Below are 18178 nucleotides of genomic sequence, written 5' to 3' on the forward strand. Positions count from 1 at the left end.
TTTTAGTTTCTCTTTAATGCGGTTGTGACCTTAGCTCTGAGGAAAAGAGGGGTTCTTAATGATTGCATTCTCTTTACTTTAATTTTTCTAAGACTAATAGAACTTAATCCTAATTTCAAAGTGCATCCCCAGAAACCCCATTTCTGGGATCCTGACATTTGTAGGTTTCATACTGGCAGAACAGGTGGAGATCAGCTATTCCAACGCTTTCCCAATACTCAGAAAGACTTCAAGGCTGACTTGTTTAACTGTTCTTTGTATTTAATGAGTAGTCAGTACAATGAAGAAGCACTGTGTGTTAGCAACTCTGTGGACTGTTGCTGCTTTCTCAGAGAATTGGAGCACTTCCAGATGAAGAGCTGCAAAAGAAGTTGTTTCTACTTTTAGAATCAAACCTCCATAAATTGGTATTCAAACTGGAAAAAACAATGGCTGAAAAGGACAGCTCATTATAATGTGCAGTGACGTGGATCAATATAGTTCAGCCTAATTGATAGCTCAGGAAAACAAAGCCTTGACTGTATTTCAAATAATCCTCTATTTACACACTTCATAAATAAATCTTTGAAAACCAATTTCAGAAGAAATCATTTTCAAATCAGAGCGCTAATGCCTTGTAGATCTTGGTGACGTCTCACAGCACGCCATATCAAATTTGAACACACTCTGTGTCCTAGAATTTGAAGTAAACATTTCATGATATTATACTTATTTACCTTGTCCTTGAAGCAGTTATTAAACATAAGACACGGACCTTAACTTCTTAAGTGTGGTATGCACTTAATGACTGTTTCGGTTAATGTAGCTCATAGAAGGGATGACAAAATAATTGAAGTTAAATTTCCTCAAGAAACAGAATTAGAATGTTAGAATTAGTGATACAAATTGTTTATGTTTTTCAGGCAACATTTTGTTAACTGTATAAATACATGCAGACTCCTCAACATTAAATTAGTGCAGTAATAACACAGGCTGCATATTTTCATCCCATAGAAGACAAAATCAAATTAAAAACTCTAGCAGGATGTTTTCTGTTACATGCCATCCTTCAGAGAAAAAGCTCTATCTCATTTATTTGTGCATTACTGAGTCATAATAAAATTCTGTGCTCGCACACTGGTCAAGACAAATGCTAGCAAGAAGCTTCAGTGACAGCAACATTACTTATTACTGCAAGCATTTGCTTCATAACCATTGCTGTCTCCATATTATGAGTCTTGTGCAATCCCACATTGGGACTGCAAAGCTACTGGGGCATGTGCAGACCTGTGGCTGAGCACTGTGCTGTGCTCCCTGTATCTCCTCAGCAGCCCCTTCCCTCTTCTCACACCTCTTGGAGCAGATCTGACCCATGCAAGAGACACAGAATCACAGAGGGGACCCACAAGGATCATAGAATCATTTGATTTGGAAGGAACCCTTAAAGCTCATCCAATGCAACTCCCCTGCAGTGAACAGATACACCTACAGCCAGATCAGGTTGCTCAGAGCCCCACCTCTCTGGGCAACCTATTCCAGTGCCTCACCACTCTTACTGCAAAGGAAGTTTTGCTTTTAATACAATCTCAATCTCCTCTCTTTTAGTTTGAAACCACTTCCCCTTGTCCTATCACAATAAATCCTGCCAAAAAGTCTGTCCCCTTCCTTCTCATAGCTCCCCTTCAGATACTGAAGGAATTGAGGCCAACTCTGAGTTCCACACAGGAACACACAAGATTCAAACCCTATGTCTGAGACGCACGTCCCAGTGCTTCTTCAACTCCAGCAGCTTGGTCCTGTGACCACTGCCCTGGGCAGCCTGTTCCAATGTCCACTGCCCTCTGATGTAGAACCGTTCCCTAACCCCCAGCTGCCCCTCCCCTGGCACAGCTCCATGCCGTTCCCTCGGGCCCTGTGGCTGTCACACAGAGCAGAGCTCAACGCTGCCCTTAAGCTCCCTGTGAGGAGCTGCAGCTGCCATGAGGCCTCCTCTCAGCTCCTCTGCTCTAGGCTGAGAACACCCATGGATGTCAGCCACTCCTCTCATGTCTTGCCCTCCACCACCTTCAGACTTCCTTTGGATGCTCTGTGGTAGCTTTATGGCCTTCCAGTGCAGGAGGTGAGGCCACACAGCAAAGAGCAGAGGGGACAACCCCTTCCCTTGCCCAGTGGCCATGCTGGGCCTGGTGTACACGCAGGCACACCACTGGCTCATATTCAAGTAGCATCAACCAGCACCCCCAGATCTATTTCTGCCAAGCTGCTCTCCAGCCAATTATCTTCCCTGACATCTCTGATCATCCTCCAGATGCTCTGCAGATTGGTTTGGTTTAGGGAGAAGTTTGGTGCGTGCTAACTAGATTTATTTGGAGGCCAGCTATGCACAAAATGCACACCAACTCCTAGCAGAGGCACTTGGGTCTAAAACAAGGAGCACTGTCTCAGACATCTTTGAAACACATACTGAGGATACTTGGTGCGGGAATGCTGACTGCATGTCATCCAAAGTAAAAACACCAAACCATGGGATACAGTTGCAGAGACTGCAGCACCAACTGCTTTTATCTGCCATGCCATTGATATTGTGGCAAATTATCTGTCAATGTACAACAGCCACAGCGTATCACCTGCTTGTGAGATTGAAACAGATGGCATATCCTGTTATAACAATTATACACCAAACAGATAAAGAGAAGGCGTTTAATGTGCAGCTACTATATAGGGCAAGAGAGAGGAACAGCCACTCCTCAGGGTCCAAACAACCAATGACAAATAGGAGAGTGACATCTAAATGAGACAGAATGAACCAGAAGCAGCTGGGCCATTTCACAATGGTCACAGTCCATCATTCATAAAAATGAGAGAAATATAAAAGAATGTAGAAAAATCCCCCACTATTTTGAAGAGACTGTCCAGAGAAAACAAGAAGCAAAAAACTCAAATGGAAAGTTTAAGAAAGCCAGCTGAAATATATGACTAAGAACAGATGGCGTCTGTCTGAGTTTTGGACTAATGAAGCCACTGACAAAACATCTACCACAATTTCTCATTTATGGGTTTACAATATCAAAACACAAGTGGAAAACAAGCAGTGAAGACTGAGACACGGAATTGCAGGCTGGGAAACTCAGCTTTGATATCAACAACCAGACAATCAGAATGCAAGTATGCCATTTCCTATACTTCAGAAATTTTAGAAGTTTATAGTTATTGCCATACAGTGATTATCTATAATCCTTTCTAATTGGAAACTAAACTCAAGTAAAACACAACATTATTTACATTTACTTCATAATTACAATTTGGCTGCCATAACATATAGCATGTAAAGTTAATGAAGAATTCAGTTTAGCACTCCCCACCATAACCAAAACATCAAATATGGGTACTACGTCTTTAGGAAGTAGTCTGAGCATTTTGCATCTGTACAGTAAAAAAGGTGTTATTGCTTATATCTCTGGATACAAATCTGCTGCCCTACCAGATAGTGCAGAGTCATCTCCTAACAGGATACAGTATCATTTAAATAGCCATACACATCCTGTTTGTATTCTTATGTAATAACTGATATATCCTTCAGGTATACTGTGTATACATCCTTCAAACTACCTAAACTTACTATTTAGCAGTTTGGCATCTTTCAAGAGTTTGCACACTATCACAGCCTAGGCAGTAAAGTTCCAGTCTGGCTATGCAGTTTTAAAAGTACTGACAATACACTATTTAATTCAACAACTATCAAGCCACAGGACACTAGTTTTATTCATTTCAAGTAATTATTGATGACCCGAGAAACACTTCTGCAAAGAATCCGCATCTTCACGTATGCATTCCACTGACTTGAATGAGCTGCGTGTCACAATTACATGCCCAGGTCTTCAGGGATATGGTCTTGCTTTAAAGCTGTACAAAATTTCCATTTTTCCTTCCCTCCAGTTCTTCAGTGCCATAGTTCTTCCCACACTGTGCAATTCTTTTATTTATATACTGATGCAACATTAAAAGCTACTTTAAAATATCCACAGAAAGACATTCAAATGCTTTTAAGCTTTTCTCTTGGCTTCAGTCAGCTGGGTGTTCGTGGACGAGAATGTGAAGGAGAGGTCCTAGAGACAATCTGAGAGTAACTGACACTTTTGCACTGAGAACACACAGGCGCAGAGTTCTAGCAAGGTCTGCAAGACAGACATGATGCAAGGAAGCATGCAGGGTTGAGAAAGTTTATGAGGACTGTCTGGACAGACAAATCAAGAATTCAACTATAATGAAGTTAAAATATTTAAAGTTTGCAACTTTTTAATATTCAAGTTATTTACCTCTTATCCTACCATACACTCTATCACAACATCATTTCAGATTAAGTCCTATATGTTTCTTCATGAAAGTTGGCTGTAGACACATAGGAAGAACTCAATCATTTGTATGACAAACACATCTTATGGCAGACCTCAGAGGACATGATTTACAGGTTTGGAGTCTTACAGAGAACTGGTGTTACCAAGCAAAGACAAAACAAAAAAAAAACAACTCCTGTCAACAGGGTGTTTCATGGGGCAGAGCAAATTATCTTAGCATCTGTGCTATACTCAGAATACTCAAAAACTTGTAACACCTCTACATCTTTATACGGTATTTGCACATCTATTATTTGTTCTAGTAATGAGAAACTTTTCAGGTAATACTGAGATAGTTGAAAGGGCTTCATCAGCTTGCAGACGTAGTAATCATCACCCACTGTAGCTCAGCAACTGCTTCACCACAGGTAACAGAATGCTTGAGCAGAGATTTCAGACAAGCTAAAAGCATTAGCAGGTAAACAAGTTATCACATTTAAGCTGTTCTGTGGTTCTCACACACATGCTTAGATAGTCTGAAGCAGCTTACCTCTCAGAGAACTCTACTCAGTGTATTGAGTATCTGATACTTGCTAGCGTGCTCATGAGCCAAAGCCTTTATCTGAACTTGAGCAGGTAAGAATTGGCTTGGATTACTAGATTTGATTGCAGCTGTACTTCCACTAGTAGACAGTTAAGGAATTCTATCAAACGAAGACAAAGGCCATCTATTTTCTTCTTCATTTAAGCTATGAAAGTTTTCTGAATTTGGAGAAAACCTGCATGTCTTTATTGGGTATTTATGGAGAATTCAACATATTCTTTGTCTTGTACTAGTGTGAGTTACATATTCGTGGTAAGGTGTGAAGACACCCTATGTCTTTATATAAAACACACTGCACATTTTAACATAACTATTTGTAAAATTATGGAAGGATAGAGAGCAGTTCAGATATCACTATCAAGCAATACAATCCATTTTTTTAAATTAATACATTATTATCTATTTAAGAAGATACTTAATTTCACTCGTATATTCACCTGTCACCAGGTGTTCAGTATTCTTAACAAATATCCTGTGAAAGGCTAAAAACCACTATAGTTTTATTGCAATGGTTACATGAAAAGATTCTGCTATTCAAATACAGAAGCACATACAAGGTTATTTAACCAGTTGTGACTTAACAATTTCCAGTTCTCCACGTGACCTAAATCCTTATTTTCATTTCAAATTACATTTTTAATTAAACATCATAACAAATATGCTCTTTAAACATTTTTAGATAATGCTCATTTAGGAGGTTCATTCTGGTAATCACATTACAATAAATTGTGTTGCACTCACAGAATTTAATAGTGAACCTACCCTCCAGGTGTAATTGCTAGTTGTTCTTTTCACAGTGATTAACTTGCATCAAGTCAAGATTCTCTAAAGAGCTCATAATGCCTCCTGGCAGAAGCACTCCCTTCTCCCTAAAATCTATGGCATATGGCTTGGAATCCTGAACTGAATGCACAGATTCAATTCAAGAAACAGAGAGTTGAGAGTTGGTGGTACTCTGAATGGAAGGTAGCCTCTTGTTGGGAACAAATGAGGACACAAACAAGTTTATGCAAACATTTGGAATTGGCTGGGGTTTTAAAGAAGAATACTGAGAAGGATGCCATACTCTAAACCCAACAAGCAGACACAGGCAAGTGTGGGTGGGCTGGATGACCTACCTCTCACAAGCTAATGTCTGAGGAACTCTGGTGAATAAACTGACAAGTGATAGGACACAAGCTTGGGCAGTGACTGCTCTGTCACCTTGCTGGGGTTTTAACAGCAAACAGCCATCATCTCCCAGCTCACAAACACACGTGGCAGATGTTTGAAGAGGAAGGAGGTAAACTGCTTACCCAGAGGCTGGTTTGGGTAGGATGGGTAGCATAACGATATGTGGAATGGAAGAGTATGTGGCTCATTAATTTATTTGGTTAAGAACTATTCCGTATAGCATTTATAATTAATAACATGGAAAATGATGAAAGATTACACACATAGACACACTCATATTAATGAGCAGGTGATGACAGACAATAATGAAGACCTGAAGTCTTTGGTCACTTCAGGAACGAATACCATTAAGGAACTACTCAGATGCAGCGTTGAAGAGATTCAACCTGAATTCTGTCACTGAAAGAAAAGGAGTGTATGATTACTGTAAATATTATGGAATATTTGAGAATGCTTGCAGAACTGTGTGAAACAGTGGAATGTGGATTGATGTAAATCTTATTATGGGAAATTCAGAGAGGGGCCAATGGCACAGAAAGGAAGGGATCAGGGAGGAACAAACATATGGAAACGCTGACAGTGGAAACAAAAAGGACAACTGCACTTACACAGGCAACCAGCAGGTATGCTTCTTTGACCAAGCCTCGTATCTGATCACAATAGGTGACGCTTCTTCATGGTTTTCTTAACTACTTCTTTGTATAACTCATCCTCTATCCTGGTGATAATGTTCCAAAGTCCACGTGCCAGAGACTGTGCAAGAGACTGCATGTCGCTGGTCCAGATATCTGCAGCTACAGAGATTATAGCGCATTTGTATTTTCCTAGTGAACTGAATTCTGTCTGCACGTGTAATTTGCTAGGAAAGTTGAAACTGGGACAGCCAGCAAGTAACCACTGAATATAAAGACACCCGTACCCAGGAAGACGGAATGTCTAAGACAGTGGCTGGGTAACAGGCCCAAGGTTCGGGCAGCAGACATTGAGGCTGCTAGTATCTGAGGGACCCATGACTGTGTGGTAACAGTGAGAGAAGTGTCAATGCATGTCTCCATCCTGCCAGCAAACACTAGGATGGATTAACTGCCCAGTAGGAAGGATAAGAAGGCCTCAGCATAGGTATCAGATAGGGTCAAAAACCACGGTAGTGTCCAACGGATCCACAAATGTCGGCAGGCTTCTGGATACGACAGTCAGGGTGCGCATTTTCACTAATGAATTTCAACCCTGAAGTTGCCACCCAAATGGGACACAAAGGTGCCACACTCCTTAATTCTCCACATCTTAAGACTCGGCTTTAGGAAAGAGCACAGACATAGGTGATATTAACATTTCCCTCTCTGCCTGGCTCTCCCAGGGCAAAGCAATGAGACAGGGAGATAGAGAGGCAATTCCTTTTTTTGAAGATCCCTGTGTAGTGTGGAGCTACTGCTGAGAAACTCTTTTAATCATTTCTCCAGTAGGGCCAACATGATACATGCATAAGCTTTATCTAAGGTGCTCCGCAGCACCATACCCTTAACATAGCTTGGAGCAGTGAACATGGAGGAAAAGGTTATTACAATGCTATTATCAGAAGTTAGCAATAACCTAGGGACACAACTTAAGAGAAACACTCATCCACATCCCTCCTCACCTCCCAGCTTCCAGGACAGAAGGGAAGCAGCAACAAGGAGGCCAAATCCCATCTTTAATTTAGCATATGGGAGCCAAGAAGTGCTTCACTTTCCCACTCCCATAAATATTTGAGTTCACTTGTAGCTACTTAGCTCAGAGTAGGCAAGTGAGCTACAGAGAAAACTGAGGAATGGATGGATTTGAGATAATGAAGAGGGGAGTTATGCGAGAGATGGCCAGGCTTCACACAGAAATGGGGAAGGATACTGGGATCTTCTGGAGAGTAAAATCCTGCAAGGCCAGCAGGGCTGATACAGTGAGGCCATAGGCGATGCAACCCAGGAAAGAGCATCAGAAAGAACAAATTTGGTTATGTATATAGCTGACATAGGACAAATGGTGAATAAATAATTAGAGGCAGACTTATGTGGGAGGAGACAAGGGTGGAGAAATGGAGAGATAAAGACAGATAAGGGAGAAGAACAAGCATGGGAAAACAGAGAAGACTGGCATAAAAACAGCCACTTGCATGTAAGTACATTCCTGAGCCCTGCACATGATCACTGCAGTCTACCTACCTTCTTATTAAATTATATTCTTAACTTATGCGTACTCTTACCCTGCCACATAGACAAGAGTGCTGTAAGGTCTAAAGGTAGACCTGGAGAACACACTGTGGGCCACTGGGCCTGCAGGTCCAGATGCCAGCAACTGGAAAGCCCAAAATGCAAGAGGTTGAAATGGCAGCAGAGAAACCACAGCACGTAAAACTTGTAGGTCCAGATGCCAGAAACAAGAGAGGTTGGAGCGTACATGTGAAAGATTTGAACAGCAGCAACAGGAAGGGCCTGGGTGTACTTCCACAGCATCTCGTGTCTGTATGTGTAATCAAACTGGAACAGTGAGCAGAAGGTTATATTTTAAAACAGTGTGTCTGAGCCAGTGGCTGCATAATTGGCCCAAAGTCCAGGGATGGTATTAAACAAATTTAGAGCACATGCTCAGATTTAAGAGGTATGTAGACATGGTGGGTCCCAAAAATCTAGAAAGGAATCATATTTTCTCTAGCAAATGTCAGTCCTGATTGACTAGAAAGGAAGAACAAGACTGTGCTATCTGTATTGCTGCTTACGTGAGCACTATTGGTGTTTATGAGTGTATGATAAAGGCATTGCTCTGTAGCTGTCTGCATGGCTAATCAATTTTTTTTTCTGCTTTGGCATGCCTCTCTTGAATACATACTGTCTTGCCATTGGCCCAGACCTGAAGACAAGAACAGCAGCAGACACATCCATGAACCAGAACAGCGAAATATCTCAGGTCTGAAAATACATAGGACTGGGCTTCAGTAATCAAGAAAGACAACTCCCTAGACCCAGTGGATCGAGCAGTTCTCATAACATTCTTCACAAAGGGAATTTATAATTGAGCTAAAGTAGGGATACTTATAGTACTAAGGAAAACAACAACAAAAAAAAGCAACAACTTTCTCTGAAGCATCCTCTAGGTAGTAACAAGAAAGAGGGGATTTTGCAAGTACGGTGAAACTTTAGTTTTCTGTAGCAAGTCAGACCCCCTTAAAAATGGGACACAAGAGAGATGCAGAAGGAATAGTGTGCTCTGGCACAGAATGCTCCAGGAGAATGGTATTGCACTGAAAAGAATCTGAGCACACTAAAACCTTACATATGAAATTGTAACTTACCGACTGCCTGTGAAGCTACAGAAGACACACTTTCAGAAAAGAAAAATTCAGAATACTTAAAAATCCATTGACAGATGCTTTAAGAAATGCTGCTACGTAGCATAATTAATGTAGACTGAAAACTTGCACTGTGGACAGTGATATGTTTATTATAAGCCACTCAGTGACAGCTGCTGGAGGGAATTAACCAGAAAGCAACACAGCCCTGGATTAGCATATACAAGCCCAGGCTTTCCCATACATAGGAAATGGCAGGACAGGAAAAAATGTTGTATTTTATTTTCCTGCATTCTGTCTCCAAACAAGTGACACAACTTCTGAGGTGCACATCAAGCACAACATGTGAACAGCTTTGCAGGAAGAACAGGAATGTTGCTCTGAAATAGGAAAATGATAAATATCAGGGTGATTTTTTGTTTTTTTTTGGGTTTTTTTTGCCTACAAAGTGATTTATAGACAAGGTCTGTTCAACGTAAGTGGCTGGGCCCTAAGTGAATAATTTTGAAAAGGAATTTCAGCAACTGGCTAGCTTTGTCTTTGTTCAAGGCAAGAAGAAAGACGGGCTCTGAGCCCAGCGCAAACATGTTGAAGTCAGTCATGGTTAGCATGACAGACAGCAGACATGCTGTCTGAATTCAGGCAGAATCTTATGACTGCCAGCCAACATGTTGGCAGCCCTCTCTTAAGGAGAAGAGGATAGGTTGGATGTACATGGATGTCTATAGTCTGGGACAGAAGTTAATTCAGCCTGACATCTACTATTTTGATTTTCAATGGCGACTTTTACACATATTATCACATCAAGACTCCAAAGGATCTACTACAATACATAAACCAATGTTGGGAATCAATCAAAACTATCAAAAGTTCACCAATTCTTTCAATGAATTTTTGAATATGCTAACAAGAAAACACCATAAGTAAGCTTTCTTCATACAAGCCCCAGTGTCTTTATGAAACTCATCTCATTGTTTCAGACACTCCAGAGTCCTATATGCAGTTTCACACAGAAGATGAAAACAGTTGAAATTTGTGACCTTTTAAATACTTAAACCAACACAGCTTTGCCTCTGGATGCAATTGCACAAGTGTAAAAATGCCCTAGAAGGATCTGGCTTTTCATGTAGGCAAAGCTCATGCCAACACAATGCTACAGAAAGAAATTAAGACAACTGCTTTAACTACCAGCACAAATAAAGTGATTTTACTTTTATGTACAGAAGCAAGGTACATAGTAGTGAAAAAACAAGGGCACTTAAGTTACTCACTAGTACCTAAGTTTGATGCGAGAAAGATAAACATGGCTCAAGTGCATTTAACCGTAGGCTGGAAGCTGCACATCTGCACAAGACTTTTCCTTCCAGTGTGTCCTTCGTGGTACCAGTGACTTAGAAATCCTAGGTATCTTGACAATAAAGGCTAAAAGACAATCTAAAGTAAAAAAGAAACACCTTCACCCACTTTCCTCGCTTAAGTGTGAGAACATTAAAAATGAATTTTTTTGTTGAGCTCAAACAGAATCATCCCAGTTCAGAATAATGATTTGATTGGAGAACACTTTTTTTTTTGGAAAAAGATATTATTAATCTTAGAGATGCCTTGTACAGCAGAGCAGCATCATATCACTGGATTTCTTTGTCCTTTTTCCCATCTGCTCCTTTCCATGTGGCTAGGGCATACAACACAGGCTCATTTTTCTGCTTCACAACACTCAGGTTTCCCTTGCAATGATCAGCTCAGGCTTGGGACTTAGCCTGCGTTACCTATGGGCACTTTCTGCTCAGATGATTCTATAGAAGCACAGACACCTCAGTCTTCTTTATAGAACTGGAGAATCATAGAATGGCCTGGGTTGAAAAGGACCACAATGATCATCTAGTGTCAACCTCCCTTCTACGTGCAGGGTCACCAACCATTAGACCAGGCCGTCCAGAGCCACATCCAGCCTGGCCTCGAATGCCTCCTTGGGCAACCAAAACCCTCCTTCAAAACCCTTTCCTGTGCAACCTACTGTAAAGAATATGCTTTAGCAGGGGGTTGAACTTGATGGTCCCTGCAGGTCCCTTCCAAACCCTACAATTCTGTGATTCTGTGGTTCTGATATGTAGGCCTCTCACCCCCGATGCAGACCTTGCCTTTGTGCTGCTGGCAATGCCTACCCTGCCCCTGGCTGTCCCCCAGATGTTCCACTTGCGCTCCTCCCTGTGCACCACCTGCTTCTTTATAGAGAGCGTGGTGAGGTGCTGGAACAGGCTGTCCAGAGAGGTTGTGGATGTCCTGTCCCTGGAGGTGTTCACGGCCAGATTGGATGGGGCCCTGGGCACCTGGTCTAGTATTAAATGGGGAGGTTGGTGGCCCTGCCTGTGGCAGGGGGGTTGGAGATTCATCATCCCTCAGGTCGCTTCCAACCCTGGCCAGTCTGTGATTCCTTTTATCTCTGTACATGTGCCTCTAAAGATGCAGATTTATTTGGGAAACCATAAAGACCCCAGTCTATCAGCTGAATCCTCCTTCTCTCAGTGCCCTGTGCCAAACTCAAGGGTTCTGTGGTACCTTGCTCAGGTCAGAAGGACCAGAAAAATTACCTGAACCGTCTCCACCTGACCTCCTGCCCCAAGCCCACGGCGCTCCTCATACCTGGGTATCGCAGATCTGACAATTAACAGCGATTGGCCCGACCCAGCGCAGCTGTGCCTCTCACTTCGGAACCACCCGGGGCGGCCCTGCCGTGACCCACGCCCTGTGAATGCTGGTGGGACACAGAGCGTGGGCTCCCTGCGAGGAGCTGTGGCGTTACCCGCACAGGCCCCTTCACGCCGGGCTGCCCCCTGACGCCGCTCCTCGCCTCATCCTCCTTCAGGAAAGTTAAAGCCACGCGCGTCCCTCAGCTGCGGGCACGGCTCTTGCAGACAGACGCCCACCCCCAGCCCCGCACGCTCGGGGCCATCGGAAGGGCACCTCCCGCCACCCCAAACCTCGGCTCACCTCCTCGCGCGGCCGGGCCCCCTTCCCCGCGGGCCGCTGCCATGCCGTCGCGCCGCTCCTCCCCTCCTCCTTCCGCCCTCCCGTCCCGCCCGCCCCGTGACGCGATCCCCGCCCCGCCGGGAGCGCGGGGCCAGCCGGGGTTCGTAGTCCCCGCCGGCCGCTGTCGACGAGGGGCGCGGCCGCGCCGAGGCACCGCGCTACGTTGCGCGGCGTGCAGCGGGACGAGCGTATAAGGGGCTCGAGGCGAGCGCGGCTCAGCCAGTCCGTCCGCCTGGCCGTCCGTCAGAACAATGCCTTCGCTGCCAGAGCCGGGCAGCCGCGGCTGAGGGGCGGCGGAGCAGCCGGGCGGGACGCGCTCCTCGAGCAGCGCCGCTCTGAGCGGAGGAACCGCCGCCAGCATGTGGATCCCCACGGAGCACGAGAAGTACGGCGTGGGTGAGTGAGTAAGTGAGGGAGAGACGGGCGGGGGACCGCAGCCCGGCGCCCCACCTGCCCGCACAGCCGCCCGCCCGGTCGAGGAGCGGTCCGCGCTCTGCCGGGCATTGTTCGCGCTGCGCGGACGGACGAAGCGCCGCCGGCCGAGCCGCGTATTATTTCAACTTCGCCCGGGGCAGGGCTGCGGAGCCAGCGGGACCGCCCTGCGGAGCGCTCCAGGTATCGCTGCGACTGCTTTGTGCGTTTCTTCTTGACGCGCCGTGCGAAAAGCGCTGATCGCGGTGCGCTCGTCCCGGACAATGGCCCCGCAGCCGAGCGCGGTGCGCGGAGCTCCGGAGGAGTTGGTCGCTCTCCCCGTGTGTGCGCTGTGTTTGGGTGCGGGGGGTGCGTGCGTGGAGGGGCGGGGGAGAGTGGAGGGCGAGGCGGGAGCGGCGCGGAGCTCTCTTTGTTTTTGTGTGTGTGTGTGTGTGTGTGTGTGTGTGTGTACGCGTGAGAGCTCTGCGAGCAGCCAGCGCGGCTCCGTCCCGCTTGGAGTTGATCCCAGATGTTGTCGTCCTCTAAATGCTAAATTATAGGCATTCAGTGGCGTTTATTTCCTCGACTCCTTCACCGGTCGGGTCACGGCTGGGCTGCGGCTGTCGATCAGCCCCACTGTGAGCAAGGGCTCCCGGGCAGCTCTGGGACGCCCTGGAGTGGCACGCGGGGCAGTGTGCTGCGCTCTCGGGCTGCCTGCTGCTTCCTTCCCATCTTATTTTCCTTATTTATTTATTTATTTATTTATTTTCCCCACAACTGCAGCATTTTTTATGATTGCGAGATGAAAAAGATGCTCAGTAGTCATTGTTAACCCTGACGGCAAGCGGCTAAACAGCCTTCCCCCTATAGGAATAACCACCTCCTGGACTGCCGAACAATGAGCTGATGCCCTCCCATACGTTTTTCATAGCGAGTCCTGTAGGCACCTGGACACGGGTCATTGTCCGGCAGCTCCGCGTGTAGGGATGCTCGTCTGGCTGCAGCCCTGCGCCTGCCGGAGCGGTGCCGCTGTGATTTCCCGAGGGGGGGGGAGGGAAGGGAGGGCATGCATCCATTGGGTCAACGAGGAAATGTCATCGCGAAAAGAGTCCTGTGTAAATATAATATAGTCTTAGATGCTTGTTCTAATTTAAACGCATTCCATGGTTTTCTGTGATTTGCCTCCCAAGGGCTATTCAGGATGGTAACAAAAAGCCACTGTTCCATTCGGGCCGTCCACACCCCTGGGACGCGGGTGTATCGTGGTTCTTACAGCCATTGCAAAGCAATGAAATGCTGATCTGAAGTCATCATTTCTTTGCAGGGACTGTGTTTTTTGCTATGTGCTCACCCACCTGCACAAAGAGTGCTATCTGCAAAATCTTCACACCCAGTTACAGTGTCAGCTATTGTACTGTGTGCTGGAGGAGGCTGAAAAGGAGTTGAATCTTTCACAATTCTTCTATAACCTTCAACTTCAATTTATGAAGCCTCCTTGGCACAAACTTGCATTGTGCAGCAGAAGTCTGCTTTTATGTATTCTTTTTAATGCCGTGCTATTTCTGTTTCCAAGCAATTTTTATTAATGATGCGTTTATCTGCCTGTTAAAATGGGTGCATTAGGAAACCCTTAGAGGCACCCGATGAGTTGTACCAAACGTGTGTATCCTTTGTACCAAAGCTTAGAGCTTACATCAACATCAGTCCTCATCTGCGTTTTCAGTCTGAGTTGTGCAGCGTTTCTGCTGTGATGTGCCAAAATGGATGGGCACCCAGACAGCAGCCACCTGGCTGCATAGAAGCACTGCTGGTAGCCAAGGGGCTGCGGGACGCTTGCACTGCCTGATGGATCCTCTTTCTGAGGAGCAGTTGATGCAAGAAAAGGAGCATCTTTATTTTAAACTTTTGCTTGCAGGCCACCAATAATATTCAGTCTCTTTTTCTTGAGCAGACTACTTTACTTTGAGTTCATTTGCTTGAAGATAGGCATACTGCCATAGTCTGTAGTAGATGTTACTACGTTTAGATGTAATCTGTTGTGGGGCAGTTTTACCATGTTCATTTCTAAGGCTGTAGATCTTATCAGCTGTGTATTATCCTTCAGGATGCTAAAGGTGAAATAAGCATTGCAATGTAGGTGTTTCTGAGGAAGTTTCCTTTGTCTGGGTTTTGGTAACTTTTCTGAGCAGACACTTAAACTTTGGTATCACACATTGATACTTCATTTGTGTTATGTGGTACCTTCGGCTGATGTGACAGTCTGGTGGCAGCATCACACAGAGCACCCACTGAGCCATTCTGTAGAGTGCATGGCACAAAGTATACTGCTGGAAGGGCAGGAGAAGGGAGATCTGTGGGTTTGTTTTGTGGCTACTAACAGTAGCTGAAACAGGTTGATGTTAAGTGGAGTTGGCTTGAGAAAATTGTGCTGTCGTGTATGAATGTGGAACATAACAGCACAACATTGTTTAGAACAATAACCAAACCCTTTGTTACATGAGTCCTTTAAGGCTGTATGGGTGTGGATGCTCTGCAGACAGCAGACCAGCGAGTGTAGCTTTCAAAGGTGATTAGTGCTGTCTGGTGCAAACACGAAACTTCTTGCTGCAGTAAAAATTGAAAAGCTACAGGAGCAAGTGATTGTCTTGTAAACATTGTCTGGAGTTGTGATAGCAGTTCTGTTAGATGGTCTGAATGTCAAGGACCGTCAGATCCACACACTGCTTTACCATCTGTGTGCTTTGGTTTCCCTGATCCATGCAGGATATGGTTTGGCTCTCTAGAATGGAAATGACTTACCTCTGTCTGCTGAGCACATCGTTTGCCAACATTTCTTGGAAAGATAATTTTCAGATGAGAATAGGAAGATTAGAGAATAATTAAACAGTTACTGAATGCCTCATCCACTTTATCAGCAGCATATTATTCAAAGTCCCGAAGTCATTCCATATAGCATAATCTGCCAATTTAACTCAGGCAAGTTTAAATAGTGCTTGGTATTTTTAGTGTGCTTAAGCTATAAATCTGGCTTCCCAAAGGGATATGAAGTGTGGCTATCTCCCGGTTTCTGTAGAGGGAAACGGAAGGATTAAATGACTTCGTGCTATAAGCTGAGGTTTGTGGGTGGAATAAGCCAAGAGTATATTAGTTGATCACAGGAGCTGTATTGACTGGCACTCAGGCAAAGGCTGCAGCAATGGGCTTTGCCCCATTCTCTGAGCTGCAGTTGGACATGTCTCATGAGCAATCCTGATGAAAGCTATCTTTATCTTCAAGCTGCAAGCACTTTTTTTGACTGCAAGGTAACATTACTGTAAATGAGCTTGGTTTGTGTAGCTCAACAGCAACAAAAGGCCAAGTCCATAATGTGGTAACTGCCACAGTGTGTCTTTATCATAAGCATGCTAGACTTCTAATTTAAGGTGCTCTGTTTAAAAACTGCCTTGTCCATCCTGCCCCAAACATTAACAATAGAAATAATGTTCTTATTTCCTCCCTTATCCAGTGTTGATCTTGCCTGACAGTTTTATGTGGAATTTGGTTTACATTTGGTCTTACACTTATAAGAACCCTAGTAATGAAAATGTGTCAAGCTGTCTAAATGACTGCTTAGAGGCAGGGTTGAGAAGATGTATATTGCTCTTCAAGGCTCACGAACCCTGTTCAGTTGATGAACAGGTAGGAGTGGCCTTTGTCTCATTACATACAGCTTGTGACTGCTGGGGGCCAGTGCCTGCCAAGAGCTGGATGTGAGGTGGATGAGGCAGGAAGGCTGAAGCTGGCGGAGTGCCCACGTTCCCTGCATGCCACTGGGGCAGGGGGAGCTATTTGCATTTCATGAAATACTCCCAGAGTTGCCATACTGAGTTACAAGATTTGTGGGTCTTCACACTGCTATGAGGGTTTTCACACCAGTTTAGGATGTCACTTAAATGAAGATTGCATTTTACTGGTCTTCTCCATTAGTGATAACTTTCAGTATCCTTCAGAAATGATGTAGTCTCAACCTTTTGGACTTAAAAATAACTAATTGCATTCTGTTGGAGAGTAGATCATAGAATCGTAGAATGGCTTGAGTTGCAAGGGACCTTAAAGACCATTTCATTCCAACCCCCAGCTGTGGGGTTGCCAACCACTATATCAGGCAGTAGATCAGACTGTCCAGAGCCCCCATCCAGCCTGGCCTTGAGCACCTCCAAGGATCACAGCTTGTCTGGGCAGTCTGTGCCAATTCCTCACCATCCACTGAATGAAGATTTTCTTCTTAACATCTAATCTCAATCACTCCTCTTTTAGTTTAAAACCATTCTGCCTTGTCCAATCACTATTAAACCATGTAAAAAGTCTTTCCTGCTTGTAAACTCATTCTAAGTACTGGAAAGCCACTGTGAAGTCTTCCCAGAGCCTTCTCTTCTCCAGGCTGGGGAGAAGAAGAAGAAGAAAAACAAAACAAAACAAAAAAAAAAACACAACCAAAACAAACAACAAAAAAAAACACAAAACAAAAAAACCCCACAAAGAAACCCAAACAACATAAAAACAAACAACAATAACAAAACAAAAACAAAACAGCTCCCTCAATCTTTTTTTTCCATAGGAGAGGTACTCCAACGCACTCATCTTTGTGGCCTCTGCAACCACTCCCACTTTTTTTTGAAGTTCGTAAGAATATCCTGAACTTCTATGGAGATTGGTAAATCAGTGAAATTGCATTAGAAGAAAACCAACACAAGATTTAAAACAAACAAACAAAAAGGTTTGTAATAACTGCTTCTATGCATCTAGAATCTTTAATATGGATATGACTTGAATGTCATCCTCTCCAGAGGATAACCCAGAGCTGGCTGGTTCATTAGCACCTTCTTACCCAGCGCTCTTCAGAGTTCTCATCGTTGAGTGTATGGAGCTGCCAGTGGAAGACTTAAGGCTGATCTTGCTACACTGCCAGCTGTATACTGATTATACTGCCTTTTTCTTCCAATTCACTTATATTTAGTATTTTGCCACTATTTGCCTTTTTCTTTTTTTCAGTGTTGGGTTTGTGTAGCTACCAGATAGATAAGATTAATCCAAAAGATGATGGAGTGGTGGTGAGTTAAATACCCCAAAGGCCTGGGCTGCCTTTGGACACCCATCTCTTTCCATCCATAGCCTGAAGCTGAGAAACAAAACTGCAGCAGGAAACAGTGTTTCACATTTCCAGACGAATTCAAGGTGAACATGTTATCTACCACCTTCCATAGTCTCCAGTTCATTTGAGTGTAATTCACTGTGCAGGTCTTGGTCTATAAAATTCTCCCTAATTTGAGCTTTGGGATTAGAGAAGATTCT

At 44.3% G+C, this 18178-nt stretch overlaps 2 protein-coding genes across 4 annotated transcripts in view; one reads left to right on the plus strand and one right to left on the minus strand.

Annotated features, from left to right (window-relative positions):
* ZNF277 (zinc finger protein 277) overlaps window positions 1-12459 on the minus strand; it is a 53968-nt gene extending 41509 nt beyond the window's left edge. Inside the window, exon 1 of one of the 2 annotated variants that reach the window (XM_042872683.1) lies at window positions 12398-12459. In XM_042872683.1, coding sequence (XP_042728617.1) covers window positions 12398-12440 — 43 coding nt within the window. In that variant the 5' untranslated portion in view covers window positions 12441-12459. Of the gene's footprint in view, window positions 1-10686; window positions 10730-12397 lie in introns of those variants that run through there. The other variant, XM_042872684.1, reaches the window with a different exon arrangement.
* Window positions 12460-12733: 274 nt separating this feature from the next.
* The window catches only part of DOCK4 (dedicator of cytokinesis 4), a 244154-nt gene continuing 238709 nt past the window's right edge, over window positions 12734-18178 (plus strand). For both annotated transcript variants that reach the window (XM_042872551.1, XM_042872552.1), the window contains exon 1: window positions 12734-12832. In XM_042872551.1, coding sequence (XP_042728485.1) covers window positions 12796-12832 — 37 coding nt within the window. In that variant the 5' untranslated portion in view covers window positions 12734-12795. The remainder of the gene's footprint in view (window positions 12833-18178) is intronic.

This window comes from Lagopus leucura, unplaced genomic scaffold (genome assembly GCF_019238085.1).
Source record: "Lagopus leucura isolate 7727_CA_CO unplaced genomic scaffold, USGS_WTPT01 Super-Scaffold_100008, whole genome shotgun sequence".
Lineage (NCBI taxonomy): Eukaryota > Metazoa > Chordata > Aves > Galliformes > Phasianidae > Lagopus > Lagopus leucura.